General features: G+C 44.5%; 5 protein-coding genes across 5 annotated transcripts; 3 read left to right on the top strand and 2 right to left on the bottom strand.

The window, feature by feature from the left end:
* Positions 1 to 88: 88 nt before the first annotated feature.
* LOC135650013 (cation/H(+) antiporter 15-like) lies at positions 89 to 1,524 on the top strand. Its single transcript, XM_065169063.1, has 2 exons — positions 89 to 292; positions 394 to 1,524. The coding sequence occupies exons 1-2, from the start codon at positions 89 to 91 to the stop codon at positions 1,522 to 1,524; spliced, it is 1,335 nt and encodes a 444-aa protein (XP_065025135.1).
* Positions 1,525 to 1,630: 106 nt separating this feature from the next.
* On the top strand, positions 1,631 to 2,878 carry LOC103997510 (cation/H(+) antiporter 15-like). Its single transcript, XM_018818089.2, has 2 exons — positions 1,631 to 2,215; positions 2,331 to 2,878. The coding sequence occupies exons 1-2, from the start codon at positions 1,631 to 1,633 to the stop codon at positions 2,850 to 2,852; spliced, it is 1,107 nt and encodes a 368-aa protein (XP_018673634.1). The 3' UTR covers positions 2,853 to 2,878.
* Positions 2,879 to 3,762: 884 nt separating this feature from the next.
* On the top strand, positions 3,763 to 4,674 carry LOC135650224 (mavicyanin-like). Its single transcript, XM_065169467.1, has 2 exons — positions 3,763 to 4,061; positions 4,165 to 4,674. Exons 1-2 carry the CDS (start codon positions 3,896 to 3,898, stop codon positions 4,497 to 4,499), a joined length of 501 nt encoding a protein of 166 aa, XP_065025539.1. The 5' UTR covers positions 3,763 to 3,895; the 3' UTR covers positions 4,500 to 4,674.
* Positions 4,675 to 6,870: 2,196 nt separating this feature from the next.
* LOC103997360 (uncharacterized) lies at positions 6,871 to 10,745 on the bottom strand. Its single transcript, XM_009418546.3, has 5 exons — positions 10,499 to 10,745; positions 10,184 to 10,316; positions 8,697 to 8,821; positions 8,424 to 8,570; positions 6,871 to 7,300 (listed from the first exon to the last, which is right to left on the bottom strand). Exons 1-5 carry the CDS (start codon positions 10,670 to 10,672, stop codon positions 7,166 to 7,168), a joined length of 714 nt encoding a protein of 237 aa, XP_009416821.1. The 5' UTR covers positions 10,673 to 10,745; the 3' UTR covers positions 6,871 to 7,165.
* A 468-nt stretch (positions 10,746 to 11,213) lies between these two features.
* LOC135649715 (cyclic nucleotide-gated ion channel 2-like) lies at positions 11,214 to 15,720 on the bottom strand. Its single transcript, XM_065168401.1, has 8 exons — positions 15,564 to 15,720; positions 14,789 to 15,434; positions 14,215 to 14,430; positions 12,728 to 13,056; positions 12,502 to 12,613; positions 12,185 to 12,421; positions 11,963 to 12,049; positions 11,214 to 11,893 (listed from the first exon to the last, which is right to left on the bottom strand). Exons 1-8 carry the CDS (start codon positions 15,605 to 15,607, stop codon positions 11,408 to 11,410), a joined length of 2,157 nt encoding a protein of 718 aa, XP_065024473.1. The 5' UTR covers positions 15,608 to 15,720; the 3' UTR covers positions 11,214 to 11,407.
* Positions 15,721 to 17,074: the final 1,354 nt, after the last annotated feature.

The following is a 17,074-nucleotide window of genomic DNA, read 5'->3' as shown; positions in this document are numbered from 1 at the left end:
TTCCACCTTTCTTCACCTCTTCTGCCTCCCATGTTGCTTGAGGTGGGATCTCAGAAACTGGGCTCCTTCAGGTTTGAGGAGCAGGGGAATGGCGGACGTTCACATTTTCGGTGACGAGGGATGTAAACAGCTACCCGCTCTCTTCTCCAATGGCGTCTTCTACCAAGATAATCCCGTCGGCCATGTCTTCCCCCTTTTCTTACTCCAGATAGTCCTCATCGTCTTCACGTCCCACGCCATCCACCTCGTCCTGCGCCCCCTCAAGCAACCTCGCGTCGTTTCTTACATGATTGTAATCCTCCATCTCTCTCTCTCTCTCTCTCTCTCTCTCTCGCTAATGCGTACTTTCGATTAACTTTTGTCTTATACTCGTAATCTCGATCATTGTTGCAGGGTGGAATACTTTTAGGACCAACATTTCCGTATCTACTAACTCGAGCGTTTACCTTGTCTCATTATATATTCGCCCTCGGTGGCGCGGCACCCAACTACGAGGACGTCAAAGCAGGGTATTTGGATGTCGTTTTCCGGGATGAAGGGGTTTCCTTGCTGCGCACCGTAGCGTATCTCGGCCTCGACCTGCATTTCTTCATGATCTGTGTCAAGACGAACCCGCGCCAGATGCTGCAGTTCGGGAAGAAGGCCTTTGTCATCGCCGTCTCTGCGGTGGTCGTGCCTTTGTTCATCCTCTCCCAAATGAAAAGCTTGTTCAAGGTTCAGCGAGGCATTGTCATAGAGGGCATCGGCTCACGCCTAGCCCTCGACTATATCAGCATGGCGGTGAGCATGACCACGTTTCCTGTGGTGGCCGACATCCTCTCTGAGCTCCGACTGCTTAACACCGAGCTTGGCCGCCTCACCATTGCCGCGTCCATGATCAACGACATCGGCACCAGCGCTTGCTTAATCATCAGGGCGTTAGTGAGGAAGTGCCTACGAATGCACCTCAGTTTTCTGGAAGCAGCACAGAAGATGACGGGCTACATCTTCTTGGTAGTGCTCCTCGTCTTCGTGTTCGATCCATGGGCACGGTTGATCGTGAGTCGCACCCCGAAGGGTGGCCGCGTCTGGGAGGGGCACATCTTGATGATAATGCTCGCCGCGTGCGCCATGGGCGCTTTCAGCGACGCCTTCCTGTTATCACACTGGGAAGGGCCAGTCTACATGGGGCTCCTCATGCCCGACGGGCCGCCGCTGGGGACGGCGCTCTTGGATCGGGCAAACTTCGTCCCCACGGAGCTGCTGCTTCCGCTCATCTTCTTGAACGCCGGCAGGTGGATCGATTTCACGATGATCAACCACCCTACGGTGTTTGTGGGGCTGGTGCTGTACATGTTTGCAGGGTACGCCGCGAAGGTCCTCGCCGTGATGGTGCCGGCCATATACTGGAACATATCGGTTCGCAACGCTGCCATGCTGGGCCTCATGCTCAACTTTAATGGCCTCGGGCAGATCGCCAGCTACATGACCTACGCCGATCAATATTCCGAAAAAGCTGTACGTGTGGTGCCGGACACCCATTAACGCTCTTTTCTCTCAGCATTGTCTTCGGTCAAGACAAACCACTTCCACCGTGCATCTATTGCAGCAGCCCAGTCAGCAAGTCAATGAACGCTTATGTGGTCAATTTATGTCGCAGTTGCTGTTGCCTCAGGCCTATGTGGCGGCCATACTTTCTTGCATGACTATGACGGTGATTAGCTCGACGCTGGTGGCCATCTTCTACGATCCCCTGAACGCCAGGCATGTGATGGGGTGTCGAACGGTGCAGCACCTGGAGCCGCAGGCCGAGTTCCGCCTGGTGGCATCGCTGCTTGACGAGGAGCCTGTGGCGCTCTTGCTCGACCTCGTGGAGGCGTCGCGCGGCGACGAGCAGAGCCCGATGTGCGTCTACGTCCTTCACCTGACGGAGATCATGGGACGGGCGAGCTCCAGCCTCATCGCTCACAAGAACAAGAAGGGCAGCATCGACGCGCGGCAGATGGACCGCCTCCACAGCGTCTTCATCAACTACGAGCAACTGAAGGAGGGGATGGTCGTCGTCCAGCCGTTCACTGCGATCTCTCCCTACAAGACCATGCACCACGACATCTGCTCGCTCGTCATCGAGAAGAACGTCCACCTCGTCATCGTCCCATTTCCGAGGAAGGAGACTGGGGCCAACGTTGAGGTCCATCGGGCGGCTCGTAGCATCATCCCCAATGTACTGTCTCAGGTGCGGATATGTTCCTCGTCTACGTACGGCGATTGATTGGATTTGTGGGTGGCTGTCAGAGATTGTGGCAGGAAACTAAAAGGATTTACATGATTACTGAGATTTGCATCTGTAGGCTCCCTGCTCGGTCGGTATCCTCGTCCACCACCCGATCACCGGCTTCGGGCAAACCGTGCCGCGGCAGTACCGATACCACATCAAGATCCTGTTCTGGGGTGGCGCCGATGACCGGGAAGCACTGTCTTTTGGCGCGCGCATGGCGCGGCATGTAGCCGTCACCACCGTAGTCCTCCGCTTCCTCCCGGCCGTCGATCGCGAGATGGACGAGGACTTTCTCCAGGATGAAGATCTCTTCAACGAGTTCAAGACCGAGCACGCGGGGAACAAGCGCGTGGCGGTGGAGGAGGTGGCGGTGAGCGACGTCGAGGAGGCAGTCGCGGTCATCAAGTACTTCGAGAAGGACTACGACCTCGTGATCGTGGGCCGGCGGCAGGCCTGGAACTCGTTGCTCAGCGAAGGAATGGATGACTGGAGCGAGTCACCGGAGCTGGGAGTGGTGGGGGACATCTTGGCCTCGTCGGAGTTTGCCAACACCTCGTTTTCAGTTCTTGTAGTCCAGCAATATGTACACAAATAATGGGTGATTTTTCCCAATATAATCCTTCACCTTATTTTGATTGTAGTCTAATATACGAGAATCGTATGCCATATATGACGTCACAAATTAGATATACGGTATAATGTATTTGAGAGTTAAGATATATTTACAGAGAAAACATGCAATCAATCATGGAGAGATCTGCGTTGTCAGTTGGATGCATTTGATTTAGGAGCATGATGGGGTGATGAGAATTGCCGTGAGAAGCGATCGTGTCGGCCGCCATGATTGCTGCTGCAAATGTACAACTCAGCTCGAGTTGCAGCTTTACTTCTTCGGTTTTCCGTCGGCATGATAGAATCAATCGGATTGGCCCCATTGAAAGATGCATATTTAGCTCCAACTCTTTCTCACTCGTTTCGTCTTTCAAATCAGTGTTTTCTTTATGATTCGTATAATTGAAGTTGATTGATTTAAAAAATATATATTAAAACTCTTTATATTTACGAGAATGAAACATTAATTTTTTTATATAAGATTAAAAAAATAAATTTGTAGAATTAAAATTTTAAAATATATTTTACTTTTGTAAATATAAATATCTTAATATAATTTTAAAAATTATAGAAATCCGATCGAACTCAGAGAGTAAATATACTGATCGTATGTTTAATATAAAAAAAATATATATTAAAAGTATTAAAGTTAAAAAATAAATATAATTTTAGATAAATAAAAACTCCACCTGTGGATCGACAGCAAATTTACTGCTGCAGTTATCTACGAAGACAAAAGGCAGCATCTTCTCATGTGACTCTTCTCTCGACCGTATAAAGCAGCGCCTGCCATCCCATGTGGCATGCTACAGTCTCCCTTCTTTTACCTGTTACTATCCATCCCTTGTAACCCTCCTCAAAAGACGAGAGAGAACAGCGAGAGAGCCGAAGAGTCTTTTGAGCGAGAGTGAGAGCATTAAAGGCGAGCGGACACAGAGGGAGACAGTCCCGTGCACTCTCCGCTAACTTCGTCGTTGCTCCTTGTTGGTTCTGAAGGGGACGAGAGAGAGAGAGAGAGAGAGAGCGATGGGCAAAGCCTTGCTTCTCGTCTTGGTCTGCGTTTCGTACCACCTGAGCTGCGCTGCGGCATTTAACAGGTTCTCGGTGGGAGACGAGAAGGGGTGGATTCCGGGCGTCAACTACACCATCTGGGAGAAGAAGCACCGCCCCTTTCACGTCGGCGACTGGCTCGGTACCTAATGTGTCTTCGCTCTTCTTCTCTGATCTCTGGACTCTCCTACAGTCCTCTCTTCCGCTGTCGTTGTGAGATCCTTATGCATGGCCTGTGAGCGCAGTGTTCTACTACCAGCCGCGGACGGCGGACGTGGTGCGGGTGGACGAGGACGCGTACGACAAGTGCGACGCCTCCAACCCCATCTCCAACTACAGCAAGGGGCGGAACTACGCGTTCGAGCTCAACCACACCGGTCGCTACTACTTCATCTGCAGCTACGGCTACTGCTACGACGGGATGAAGCTGTCCATCCTGGTCGAGCCCCTCACTTCCCCCTCCGCCCCGCTCTCCGCCAAGAAGAAGTCCTCCGCCTCCGCCGCCCCGCCCGGGTCGCTCACCTCCACTGCCTCTCTCGCCGCCACTCTGCTCGCCGCCGCTCTTTTCCGGGTGCTCTGATCAGTGTTCAAAGAACAAAAAAAGACAAGCATTTCTTGATTTGTTTTCCTCCTCTTCTTCATTTCGTTCCTATGTATTTGGTGATTCCGTGCGTCACTTTGAGATTTGTGTGAGAGTTTGTGTGCGATGTGTTGTAGCTTCTTCTCTGATTTGTTTGCTAGGATCATTTCCTCTCTCTCTCTCTCTCTCTCTCTCTCTCTCGCTGTCTGTTCCAGTAATCTTTTGGGTTGGGAAGAAGAAGAACACGGAAAGCGACAGCACGTGGAGGCCAGCCTGGTGTGTGCTGGTAGCGCCTTTGTCCGAGCAGGGCACACACAGGTGAAGGATCTTGGGAGCAGACCATACGACTCAGGACACGACTTAGACCTCTGTCCATTGCGAGACTCACTGTTCTTTCCCCTCTAATTCGTGGGATGATTCGTGAAAGAACGACGAGGGTCCAATATTTTTAGGTGAGAGCTATTTACGTCGCACTTCTATGTCGCAAGAACTCTTAGGCTCCCACAATTAACTTGGATTATGCTTCATTAAGTGTTTAATTTGCTTGTTTAGAAGTCCTTTTCTTACCAAATCAATCTTAAAATTTTGAGAAAAATGGTAAATCAAAATTGAAAGCCAATCACTAAATAATATATTATAATTTATTGATAGAAAGATTTATATGGAAAGCTTGCCCTCTTAAATCAAAGGTGGAAAAAAGGGTAAATGTTTGGACCCACTTGTCCCCCCACTTGGAGAAGTGTCGGTGGCGGTAAATAGGTTAAGATTTCTTGGCTTTGTCTACTGGGCTTTGGTTCGGCAGGCCACTATGATTGTGTCCTAAAGGGTCACTAACTAGTCAAAGTCTCCAAAGACATCACGGGCCATGAGATTCCACCAGAACAGAAACAATGTTGTCTCATGTTCCACAAATGAGTCCGCATTCCACAAGATATATATTACAAAATATTTACATGTCAATCATTTCAAAGTATTCAAATAGTACGTTTTTACCTTCAGAGGAAGAAAAACGGAGTGTGCATGGGTTGACAAGTTCTAACAGGCTATTATAGAGTTGTGGAGCTCAGCCTGTGAAGGAAATGATGGAATGGACAACAACACATGAAACATCAACAAATGAAACAGTTCCATCTTCACCAAGCAAGTTTTTCTGCATGCAGTAGACATGTTCTTGGGTTTAGGCCGTGCATTACTGTGTCACCACAGGCATAAACAACTGGATTCAGATGATCTGTGGGCGCAAGTGCAGGTGCTGTAGAGACATGTCTTGGCCACTCACGGAGCTCCCGACCACCGCAGCCACCTGCATCTGTGGACCGGAGAGGGTGAGCGTCGCATGTTCGTCCCATCATGACATGGCTTCAGAACATTTGGAGAACCTCATCGCGAAATGGCTCAGGAGATCTGTAAACATGGCTGTGCTACGGCTTCTCCGCACGTCGATGCCTGAGTGCACAAGAAAACATGACCGTCATGTCCATCACTGTCCGGTTCGAGAAGCACCAGCTTACGCACCCTTGAGGTCTTCGTCTTTGTTCATCCTTTGGCTGTTGTGCTATTTTGCCTGTTGCTTGTCAACGAGGAATCCCCCACCATTTCTATTGTGTCAAAGAAACATGTGAACGAAACGAATGGTCGCATCAAAGTCGAAGTAAGCACTCTTGTTTAAAGCACATCCATCGAAATAGAAAAGGATGGATTGGAGGACGACAGTCTCTGCAACAGTTAGCTCTGTTAAATTATGTGATTCTATTTAATTAAGAGATAATTTTGATGAGAGGAGTTCTCCTAATAGTTTATCTTAGACCTTCTGCTCTCACCTATAAATTTTAGAGATTAAAGTTTTTTCTCTCAAGTTCCCTTGAAAAGATAGGAAAAGATGAAAATAATATAGTTCTCATTGTAAATTGATATCTCAAATCCGATGATGGGATGTGCTTGTAGATTAACAAAGAAAGGTATGCATCGTAATATTGTTAGATCCAATTTATTTAATTTCAATCTTAACATAAATTTTTTTTCGTATTACAGATAACATAATTACAGATTTTATGCTAATATGCTCATGAAAATATTTCTTGAGCTCAAATGTGGAAAAGATTTCTTGAGCTCAGATGTGGAGTTTACGGGTTACAACAATGGAAAGATTGTTACTTTGATACTTCAGTTATCTTCTATGGACAATCTCAATCCCACTGACTTCATCAAAACAAGTAAACGTGAGTAGAGAACATTATCATAATCAGCTGGTCTTTTAGTTAGAATCAGATATGCCATCGTGTATTTATGTAAAATCCCTACTCGCTCAGCATGCAGAATTCCTCTCTCTAAATAGACTTAAAACAATCCAACAAATCAGTAGAATAAGAAGTCTCGGAAAGTCTATACTTCGAAATACCATTACTTCTCTGCAAGATACACACAAAAGGCAAGCAGACGAGTCGAACCACTGTTAGACTACTGCAGTTCTAAGTTTCATTACTGCTGAGAACAGCATGCCGAACTTGTTTCAGATTCTTAACACAGCACATGCATGCCGAATACAAACTGAATGCCGGTGTCACTATCCATCCATCTCTAGAGTCCTCTGATTAGCCATACTTCTTGAAGCACTTGATTGTGATCTACTGGAGGAAGCTCAGTTCTAGAGACTGTATCTCTGTCATCTAACCTTCAAGCATTGCCTTGGCAGCATCAATCAGTATCCGTCTGAAGTCATCTGATGCTCTGCCTAACGCGGTATATCCTTCCTTGTCTTCCACATCGAGGTCCGCACCATGCCTTATCAAAAGAAGAGCAACCTATTCAAAGCAATAAGGCTCGTAACCACGTGAGCTCATGTAAGCATACTGATTGGATTCATTAAAGCCACAGGGATTCTACCATTCAGAGTGTTAAATAATGCTTGGCAAAAAGATGATCTTTATATGTGCTACCATTTCTACATATTAGCACTTGTACATGGGTGGAGGAAAGGGCTATAATGAACATCAAAGCAGCGAATTATATTGACGATGGTGAGGCACAAGACCCACGTAAGTGGAGAGATGCACACACAAGGACACACAATGTGCATAGGTATATGTAAGTTCTCTACTTGACCCTCTCTTCTCATTGGCAGAGAACTCACCCGTAACACTGCAAAATTGTTTGGTTAGGCATATGGCTTGAAATAAACATGAAATGGTTCCTTACCCCTAAAAAATTTTTATGGTTCCAGATTCTAATACTGCAAAATTTTTATGTATCTTTCACTATTTAATTGATTCCACTCTATATTAAGCCAGTTTAATCATATGTGAATCATGAGTTTCTCTTTGTTATGATTGTATCCAATTGATTATAGTTTTCGAATTTAGAGTATTACATGTTATTACATTCCTTCATGTTCTTTAAGCATCTATGTTGTTCTCCATATGTCGATACATGGCTTATGTCGATTACTAGTTTATTCTAGAGTATATACAATTTTTATTAAGTTCGATCCTACAATTCAAACATCTTGACTAGTACATAGTGAATGCATCTAAAATACATGCTCAGCCAAATTCACATCCACACTCTGCTGTGTGCATAAACACAGTACATACACCAAAGAGAATGCATTTAAGAGGTAAAAAATTCTAAAATACTTGCTCTATTGGTTCTGGTTCATGTTATCTTCATAAATTTTTACAGGTTCACTAAGGTTCAAGGTCACAGAGGGAGAAAATGGGGCAACACATTACTTAGGAACTTCATCCACTTCAGTAATGTGGATTACATGAGGGATCAAGCACAACTTCTGATTGATGAGAAGCAAAAGATATTGCTAACTTATATAAGATAAAGCCACTCTTAAGGGTACTCTAATTTGACACTTTGTAATGGCCAAAAAAATTAATAAAAGGAAAAATAGCATGGTTGAGTTCTAATTTCAGTGACCTGTTGGTTCTGGCATATCACTGCATGCATAATTGGTGTTTGGCCTGCTTTATCAACAACATCAACATCTGCTCCTTCCTCAATCAACAGCTCACACAACTCTGACTTTCCTGTACTTGCCGCCCTGTGCAGTGGGGTGCAACCAACCTGAAGTAAATGCACTTTAAAACATCAACAGCAGAAATATGCATAAACAAGAGAAAAAAACTTAGCATGAAGAAGAAATAACTGGAAGAGAAATTGTGAGATATAGTTGTGCAAAACAGTATAGACCTTGTCTTTCTTATTTATCTTTGCACCGTGGGATATTAGAACTTCAGCTACTTTTAACCATCCCTTACTAGCAGCATAATGGAGGGCAGTGCGTCCACCATCATTAATCAAATTGACATCACCTCCTGTTTGTGCAAAAACATTACCCAAAACAAGATACAGCTTCAAACAAACAAAAAAATTCTTGAATTATTAAAAAGCCAAACAATGCAGCATTTTATCTTCTAAATAGATATAGCATATGCAACTGTTATCAGATTTCTACTTAGTGATGGGAAATCATACTAGGCATTTCACTTGATGAATAACATATAAAGAATTTTCCTTGGGAAGCAAAAAAATGTGAAGGGTCGAAACAGGACAGTCTGGCAAGATACGTATCATGTCAATTCATGATCTCAACATACAAGTCTAAGAGAACCAGACATTATATGCCAATTGCTCAATGACAACCATGCAGTAAACAACTGGATTGGATCAAACTAAACTGGTTGGTTTAGTCAAATATTCACTAGAATAATCATAATAGACTTATTTGAGTCATACAGAATCTTAATATTAATGTGTTTAACATGACCCAAGCACAAACATACCTTCTTCCGTCAAGTCTGGTATTTGGAGAGTGGCAGTAGCTAGAGCTATTCATTTTGTTAGGTCGACTAGATTAGCTATACCTTCTTCCTGTGACAGGTTCTATTTATGTGTGAGAAGATCCTACTCGAGGTTTTAAAAAATGAAATCAGGATAGGAACTGGTTTTTTATATAATTATTTGAATTGGATCAGTTGTATTGGACAATATGGTTTAAAGGATGGGGCAGATACAGATTGGAGGATCAATTCAAACATTCCTTTTAATTTTCAGATCAAAAACCAAAGTTTTTGCTACTATTTGCTTATGTTAAATCAGTTTACCTTTTTGTAATATTGTTTTAAAAAATATTACAAAAATAAATAAAATACAGATTTTTAATTAATCAGAGCTTGTTCGAGACTTCTCACAAAAGAATTGATTTTTTTAAAAAAAGAGTTAATTTATCTCATCGATAAGTAGCTGAATAAGCTACCAAGATAACTTCCCTGGAATTAGAGTATAGCTACATAGCAGTAGTATGCTGCTTGTCAACCTTAAAGCACCAGTTGAACCCGAACTTATTTCTTCAAGCATCACTTGCATGTCACAAAAACATGCTTTAAATTGCATGGCATATATGCATTGCAATTTACATTTTACCATTAATTCTACCATCTCTAGATTCTCACATAGATATCAAACTACAAAACTGAAGTAGTATTACAACCACATGATCATGCATCTCAATTCTGTTTCCTTCCAAACATCTGACGGAAAGCTAATGAATTTTATAAATTGTTTTTTGGTTAGTCTAACAAGCCATGACATAACAAAAAGGACTACATATAATTTCCTATAGCAAAGGCAAACTGGCCGAAAGCTCAATCTTGACAGAAGCATCAGTCGAAACTCACCTCTACTAAGCAAGATCTCGACGATCTCAGCATTCCCGATGCTCGCAGCGGAGTGAATGGGCGCCCAACCTTCTTCATCCTTACTGTTGACCCCATTAATCGATGGATCAGCAGCCGATATCACATCAACAACCTATTAGAGAAAAAAAAATCCCAAAATCCTTCAATAAAATCAAACCAAATCAAATCAACTACTCAACTACTCTTCTCAAACGAGACGTAGGAAAATAAAAATTGGAGAAACAAAATATCAAACCCTAGATCGACGAATACGATTAAAGCTACACAATTTGCAAAACAACGGTGAGGGCTCGCCTCGGAGCGGCCGAAGGATGCAGCGACATGAAGGAGGGATCGGCCGTCTTCGTTCCTAAGCGATCGAGCCCTGTCTAGGGCTTCCCTGGAGAGGGAGGCAAATAGAGAAGCGTCCCCATCCTCCGCGGCTCGGAAGAGCACTTCCGGCTTCGGCAAATCGATCTCCATCGCCATTGCCGTCGAACTTGAAGCTTATTTCCGTGCTAGGGTTTAGAATTCGAACGTTCATTGATGTCGAAGTGGCCTCCTTTAGCCAAAATTGCATTTATATCCCTTCCAAACCAGTTATTATTATCTTTACCCTCTAAATTTTGGTTTAGCATATATATATATATATATATATATATATATATATATATATATATATATATATATATATATATATATATATATATATATATATATATATATATATATATATATACGCCCCTTATTAAATTCCTTGTCGACTTGATTGATCTTAATATTCTTATTTTGAAGATTTAAATTTATTATGATATTTAGAAGGTGATGTTACCTAACTGAGGGTGTAAAGATTTTATCGAATCACTGTAAAATCATAAAATTAATTCCTTAAATTAAATCATTTATTTTTGTTAAAAGATTATATATAAAATGATAGAATAAGTACCTCCTCACTAATTTTTGTGCTTCAAGATCAACATGTTGGCATCTCTATAACTTCAATCACAATGATAAAGTGAAAAGAACTACCTTCATGCAATTCTTCATATTGCACCACGGAGCGCGAGAAAAGAACCTTGGCGCTTCTAAAGCTTCAACCGGAGACTGAGAGATCAAGTCTCCAGAGTTTTCATGCAAGAAACTGAATTATTTCTCATGCTGAATTCTAAATTTCTTCTCTTCTCGAGTGGCCTTTGAACTCCGATCAACATGACTGCTCTTGTTCTACTCGAGATGGTCTTGAGGTCGCAGCGACATGAACATGGCAGCATACATCCTCAGGCGGCGTTCGCCGTCGCGCTGTTCCGGCGGTCCATTCGCCGCGCCTCCCGTCCTCGTCTTGTAGCGGCGCCAGGCGAGCTGTATGTTGACAGCCGCCCACGTCCGCCAGTTGGACGAGTAGAACCTCGCCGTTCGCTTGAGCCTCTCGTTCGCGAACTTGTACCTGAAGTGCTCTGTGATGTACCGGAGATCGGGCGCATCCAAGCCGAAGGCTTCTGCCGGCTCGAGGCACTCGAACGTGGCGGAGGAAGCTGGTAGTCGGTCGACGAATGGCCGCCGCAAGCACCACGAGAGGAGCTCGTCGCCGAGGAAGTTGCCAGGCCCGAGCATGCACGTGGCCACCATGCCTTTGCTGAGGCACTGGCTGCTCTTCAGGTGGCCTCGGACGACGAACACCATGCGCTGCACCGGGTCGCCTTCTCTGATCACCTGATCATAAAAGCAGTACCCTCAGCACGCTCCAAGACTTCTCCTCCTTTGCTAACATTAATCATATACCTTTTCACCCTTGGAAAAGACGAGGGGTTTAACTCTTTCGCATATGTTGTCCAGGATGAGATCATCCAAATTGTGGAACAGAGGCACCTGCAAGAAAATATTCATGAGCTTCGCATTTTTCTCCAGCAATTTCTATTTCACAGATGATCATTAGCTTTGTGAGAACGAAGGCTGGAAGTGCATCTGTAATCTTAACACACACTATGTAGTCTTCTGCATTACCTGCTTAATGAGATCAACGCAGAGATCACGCTTAATGTCACGCCGCAGTCCTTCGGGGAAATCTTTGATCATCTCCATCTCTTCCTCCCCTCTGGTTGCAGCCCAGCGCTGGCGCTCGTACTGACGAACTCTTTGTCTTAGCCGCGAGGGTAGCTGTCTCCGTTTCATCCACCATTCCATGTCCCGAGATCGTAATTGCATCTTTCTCTTCCTCGCCATAACAGCATGCAAGAATACCTACTCAGGAAGGCATATCTGTTAGAAATGTATACATTGCTGTGTCTGATCGGAGTGAAGACGACAGCATTGCCAAGCACCTGAATGTTACCGATCAACAGGGTGAAGAGCATCAAGCCACTTAGGACGATAACAATGCTGAATATGACTTCTAGCCAGTGGCTGGTAGGCTCGAGATCATTGCCGAAAGTGCTGTAGCAGAGTGAAAATTATGTCAGAGACAAACGAGGTGAAGCTCTGGTTTATGCTTATTCTACTGGATTTGCAGGTTCTTGCATATGATCTTTCTGATCAACCAACTCTTACCTCAGAGTCATGAGGCCCCAAAAGATAGGATAGAGGATCTTGACAGCAAGTGAGCTGCTGGACACAACAGGGAGAGCCCAATTGTAGATTCCATATGGAAATGGACCATTGCCACTTAAGCACACCGAAGTGTTCTGCATTCCGGTAGATGCCATCAAGTTGCCCTCACAAGCTGAAGCAGCCATGCCAGATCGCAGGGTGAAGGGGTAGCAGACCTCCTTAGAGCAGGCCAGCGATACAAGATCGCAATCGTTCTTCTGCTCACACTGCTGTTGAAGACAGGAGGCCACGCGTTGGATTGCAAGAACATACCAACACCCACCTGCTACCTGAAGACTTACAAAGAGGAAGCATAAGTAGTCCTTCTGAATTGTCGGAAACAATAGTTGAAATAAATAATTTTAGTTCTCTTAATTATGGTTTTAGTTTTAAAAATTATAAGACAAGGTCAAATTATTGGATCATATAGTTTTATTTAATTAAGTAAAATATATTATATATCTTATTAAATTCTAATGATGATCATCGATCAATAGAAAGAAAATTCAATTATAATAGAATTCCTTAGGAACAAGACTCTTCTAATTATTATCCTATATCCTTTGCTTCTCATTATAAAAAGACAAGACCATCTTATCGGGACGATATACCCATTATTGAGATTACATATCTATTCTCAATTTATCTTATTTTCTAATCTATGACTTATTATGATACTGTTAAAGTTAACAAAATAGAAAAAGATGAATCTAGTTTTAATCCTTTCCGAGTGCTTAACAATATGATGGAGTATATATACTGTAAATCTGTAGCTACTGGTACAATACTGGCATGTGTATCTATCCATATAACAAGTCTCCACAAAAGAACAATTCACAGCCTTCATATGTAACATATCCATCTCTTGTTATTTTCAACTAAACTGTTTATCTCCATTATTGCATTCTATTGTCTTGTAGTGTAGTGCAGGATATCACATGCATGCATCAGAATCTCATGCTGCGAGGACTTAAGATCATGAAATATATAACCAAGAAATTGTGGGTTACTGCATGATACCACTCAACTTCTGTAAATGCTATCCAATCTTTCTCGGGGATTCCAAGGATTTAAGATCATGAAATATATAACTAAGAAATTGTGGGTTACTGCATGATACCACTCGACTACTGTAAATGCTATCCAATCTTTCTTGGGGATTCCATAGCACTTTCATGCTTGATTTCTAACTTTTAATTGTGGTTGTAGGTGTGACAAGATTAGCTCCCTTTTATTTCTTTCTAGTGTACTACCCACTACATGTTTAACTCCATCTACATAATTCCTACTCATCTGTGATGATGATTTCTTTCTTACCTCTGTAAATTACTAATGCCTAGGATAGACTCAGAGGTTGCTCCTTGATTCACTATCTCCAACTGCACTTTGGTGCACATACAAGCTAACCAACATGCATTAGGAAATGTGATTATCTGAGATATACTTACATGAGAAGCGATGAAGTAGGCGATGAGGTTGAGACCAAATCCCCACCAGATTGTTCCGAAGATGTAGCCGGTCACCTTCTGCATCCTCCTCATCACGCAGATGCTGTGATAAACCTTGGGGAGGAACTGGAACACAAAGATGAGCAGAAGTATAGTCATCATAAGCTTTATCTTGTCCTCTTTGATCAATTTGGGGACGACCAGCCAAAAGACAGCCTGCACAATTTCAGAGTAGAAGGGAAGTCACTGCATCTCCCTTTCAGAATTAGTTCTACAAATTATCGATCTATCAGTAGACATTTCTAACCAGTTTTATGAGGCACTGTAGTTGAGAGTAGGAGACAAAAACAAGAGGAAAAATGAACTATCTGTGTACGGATATCCTAATTATATGTCCAAGAGATACTTGTTCTTGCATTCATTGAGGATATATATGAAATTAGATTCTGGACATCTCTGTTCTCACTGTTCCTACATATTCCAATAAGAAAAACTTGATGAATCTGTGATAAGGTTACTATGGAGAACCCGCATGACCCAATGATCTCAGAAGAAGCTTCAATGGAGCACTGACCTGAGGCACCGGGAGGATGACGAAGACATCGAACCAGAAGCCCCTGAGCGACCGCAGGTAATGGACGGCGACCATCCTGGCGTCCCATACCAGCTTCCCGCACCCAACCACTAGCGACTCCCTCGAAACGTACGCCACCCGGAACTGCAGCCACACGTGCACCAGGTGCACGGCGTCGGCCGCCGTGCGCAGCGCCGTCACAATCGCCAATAGGCCGCCGTTCATGTACAGGCACGGCGCGCCTCGCCGCCCGATAGACAGCACGTAGAAGAACAGTGGGTCCACCGCCACTGCCACCGCCCGGGCGAGCAGGATCAGCCGGTTCCACCGTCGCACCTTCTCGCTCCTCGGATCGAGCACCTGGCCGCCGAGCAGCGACGCCCCCGACTTGCCCGGCCGGAGGCTTCGCAGCACGTTGGTCTGGCTCGGCCGGATGGGGATCAGCGATGACCCGGCGCTGGCCTCCCACTCCGGCGAGTGGGCGCGGTCGCAGGTGGTGGAGTGGAAGGCCGGCGCGCCCGGCTGGGTGCACGCATAACACTCCGCGGCCGCCACTGAGGGCGGAGTTCGGTTGCCGCCCTCGTAGTCGCCATCCTCGGTGTCGGATGACACGACCTCTTTCCGGCGCCACAGCAGTCCGGCCGACCTGAAAGTTACATCACCAATTCCACAACGTTGAGTCTGTGCCTACAAGTGTTTGCCATGGAACAACACTCATGAATCATAAGCTTAGAGATGAACCAAAGGAATGCACAGATAGGTAGAGCTAATTAACCTGGAAAGGAAAGAACGGAGGAGCTTAGTGACCGGCAGAGGCATCTTCCTCGAATGACAGGAACCATGAGAGGGAGGAGTAGAAAGAACGAGCGGTTACTACACTAATGTGGCCATGATTTCTCAATACATGATGGGGGCGGCTGTTAGGAGAAGATAATAGAGGAAGCGATGGAGAGAGCCAACTGGGGAACGGTACCAGACACCTGTCGATTACCAGAGGCAGGAATGACGCTCGGAGGACGGATGCGAACCGTAGCAAGGAAGGATTTCATCTCTAATCCAGACATGGCTCATATTCGCAACCTATCATCACAGTACGTGCGAGTGGACCCCTGATTTCAAAGTGATGGGATCCACATCCCTTACAACAGGAAAAATCCGGAACCGTGGTCGGCCCGATTCAGGTGAGCCGAAATGTGGCTCTGCTGTTTTTCGTTCAGACAGGGACACAGATCAAACGCCACAGTTCACTCATCGTTCAATGCGGCAAGACCGTGCTGGGAGGCAGCCATCGCCCGTAACAGCGGATCTCTGTTCGAAGCGGAAGAGCGAATCCTTGAACTTAACACGCATGCATCCAAAGACCGGTTGTCCCGAAGAGGACGTGATTCGCCTCATACGCCACAGTGCGAACGGCCCCAAAGAGTAGTACTACTTCTCCATACTCCGACGGGTACGTACGTACAAAATACTCATTCCTAGAACTCTCCCAACTACGTGAGGCCCACATCATCTTCACCTAAGGGCCCCACATTTCTCTCCGCGTAAAGAGTGCCATGTAGGCCGGATAAGTTTTCGGGGAGACCAAGACAAACGACTTACCGGACGCTGCAGTTGCTTAACACCAAGCCTTTCCCCCGTGACGGCCTCACGTCCTTCCCTTCACGTGCCATTCACATGCATGCGTGTGCCATTCACACACACACACACACTATATATATAATATATAGTGTGTGTGTGTGTAGATTCGATTACATGAAAGAATTATCTGACAAAAGTTGTCTGGTCTCAGTTTAAAGCTAAGCATAAAATGACAAAGTAATATGTTAATAATAGTAATAATATATCCTTCTCTTCGCATTACTACTGTAGATTAGTCATATTTCGTTCACAATATTTCTTGACACAATATTTATCTTTACAAGATGGAAATACATATAATATGATATTTATAGTGAGAAACTCCTACTTAGTTGTTGCGTGATGCAGTTGGTTCTGATCTCCACTTGGGTGCTCAGTCTTAATTGAGCTCTTCCATGCTTCACATTCTTCTCAGGAAGAGGACACACGAGGTTGAATTATTGGCAGGACAAGAACAAAAGTGTGGACCTTCAGCTGCCAAGCAATCTGAGTCCACCCTTCCAAATGCAAGGTTGAGAAGCCTGGGGACAAAACCTCCTGTCGCTCCACGCTGATTCAAAGCTAGCATTGAATCTTCAAATCATCTTTTCGTCCCTGCACAACCAAATGAATCATTCAAGTCGATCAATGCTACAGATGATAGAGTCT

The sequence above is a fragment of the Musa acuminata genome, chromosome BXJ3-9, assembly GCF_036884655.1.
Source record: "Musa acuminata AAA Group cultivar baxijiao chromosome BXJ3-9, Cavendish_Baxijiao_AAA, whole genome shotgun sequence".
NCBI lineage: Eukaryota > Viridiplantae > Streptophyta > Magnoliopsida > Zingiberales > Musaceae > Musa > Musa acuminata.
Note: the sequence above shows the minus strand (reverse complement) of the source record. Positions and strands in the feature narration are given on the sequence as shown.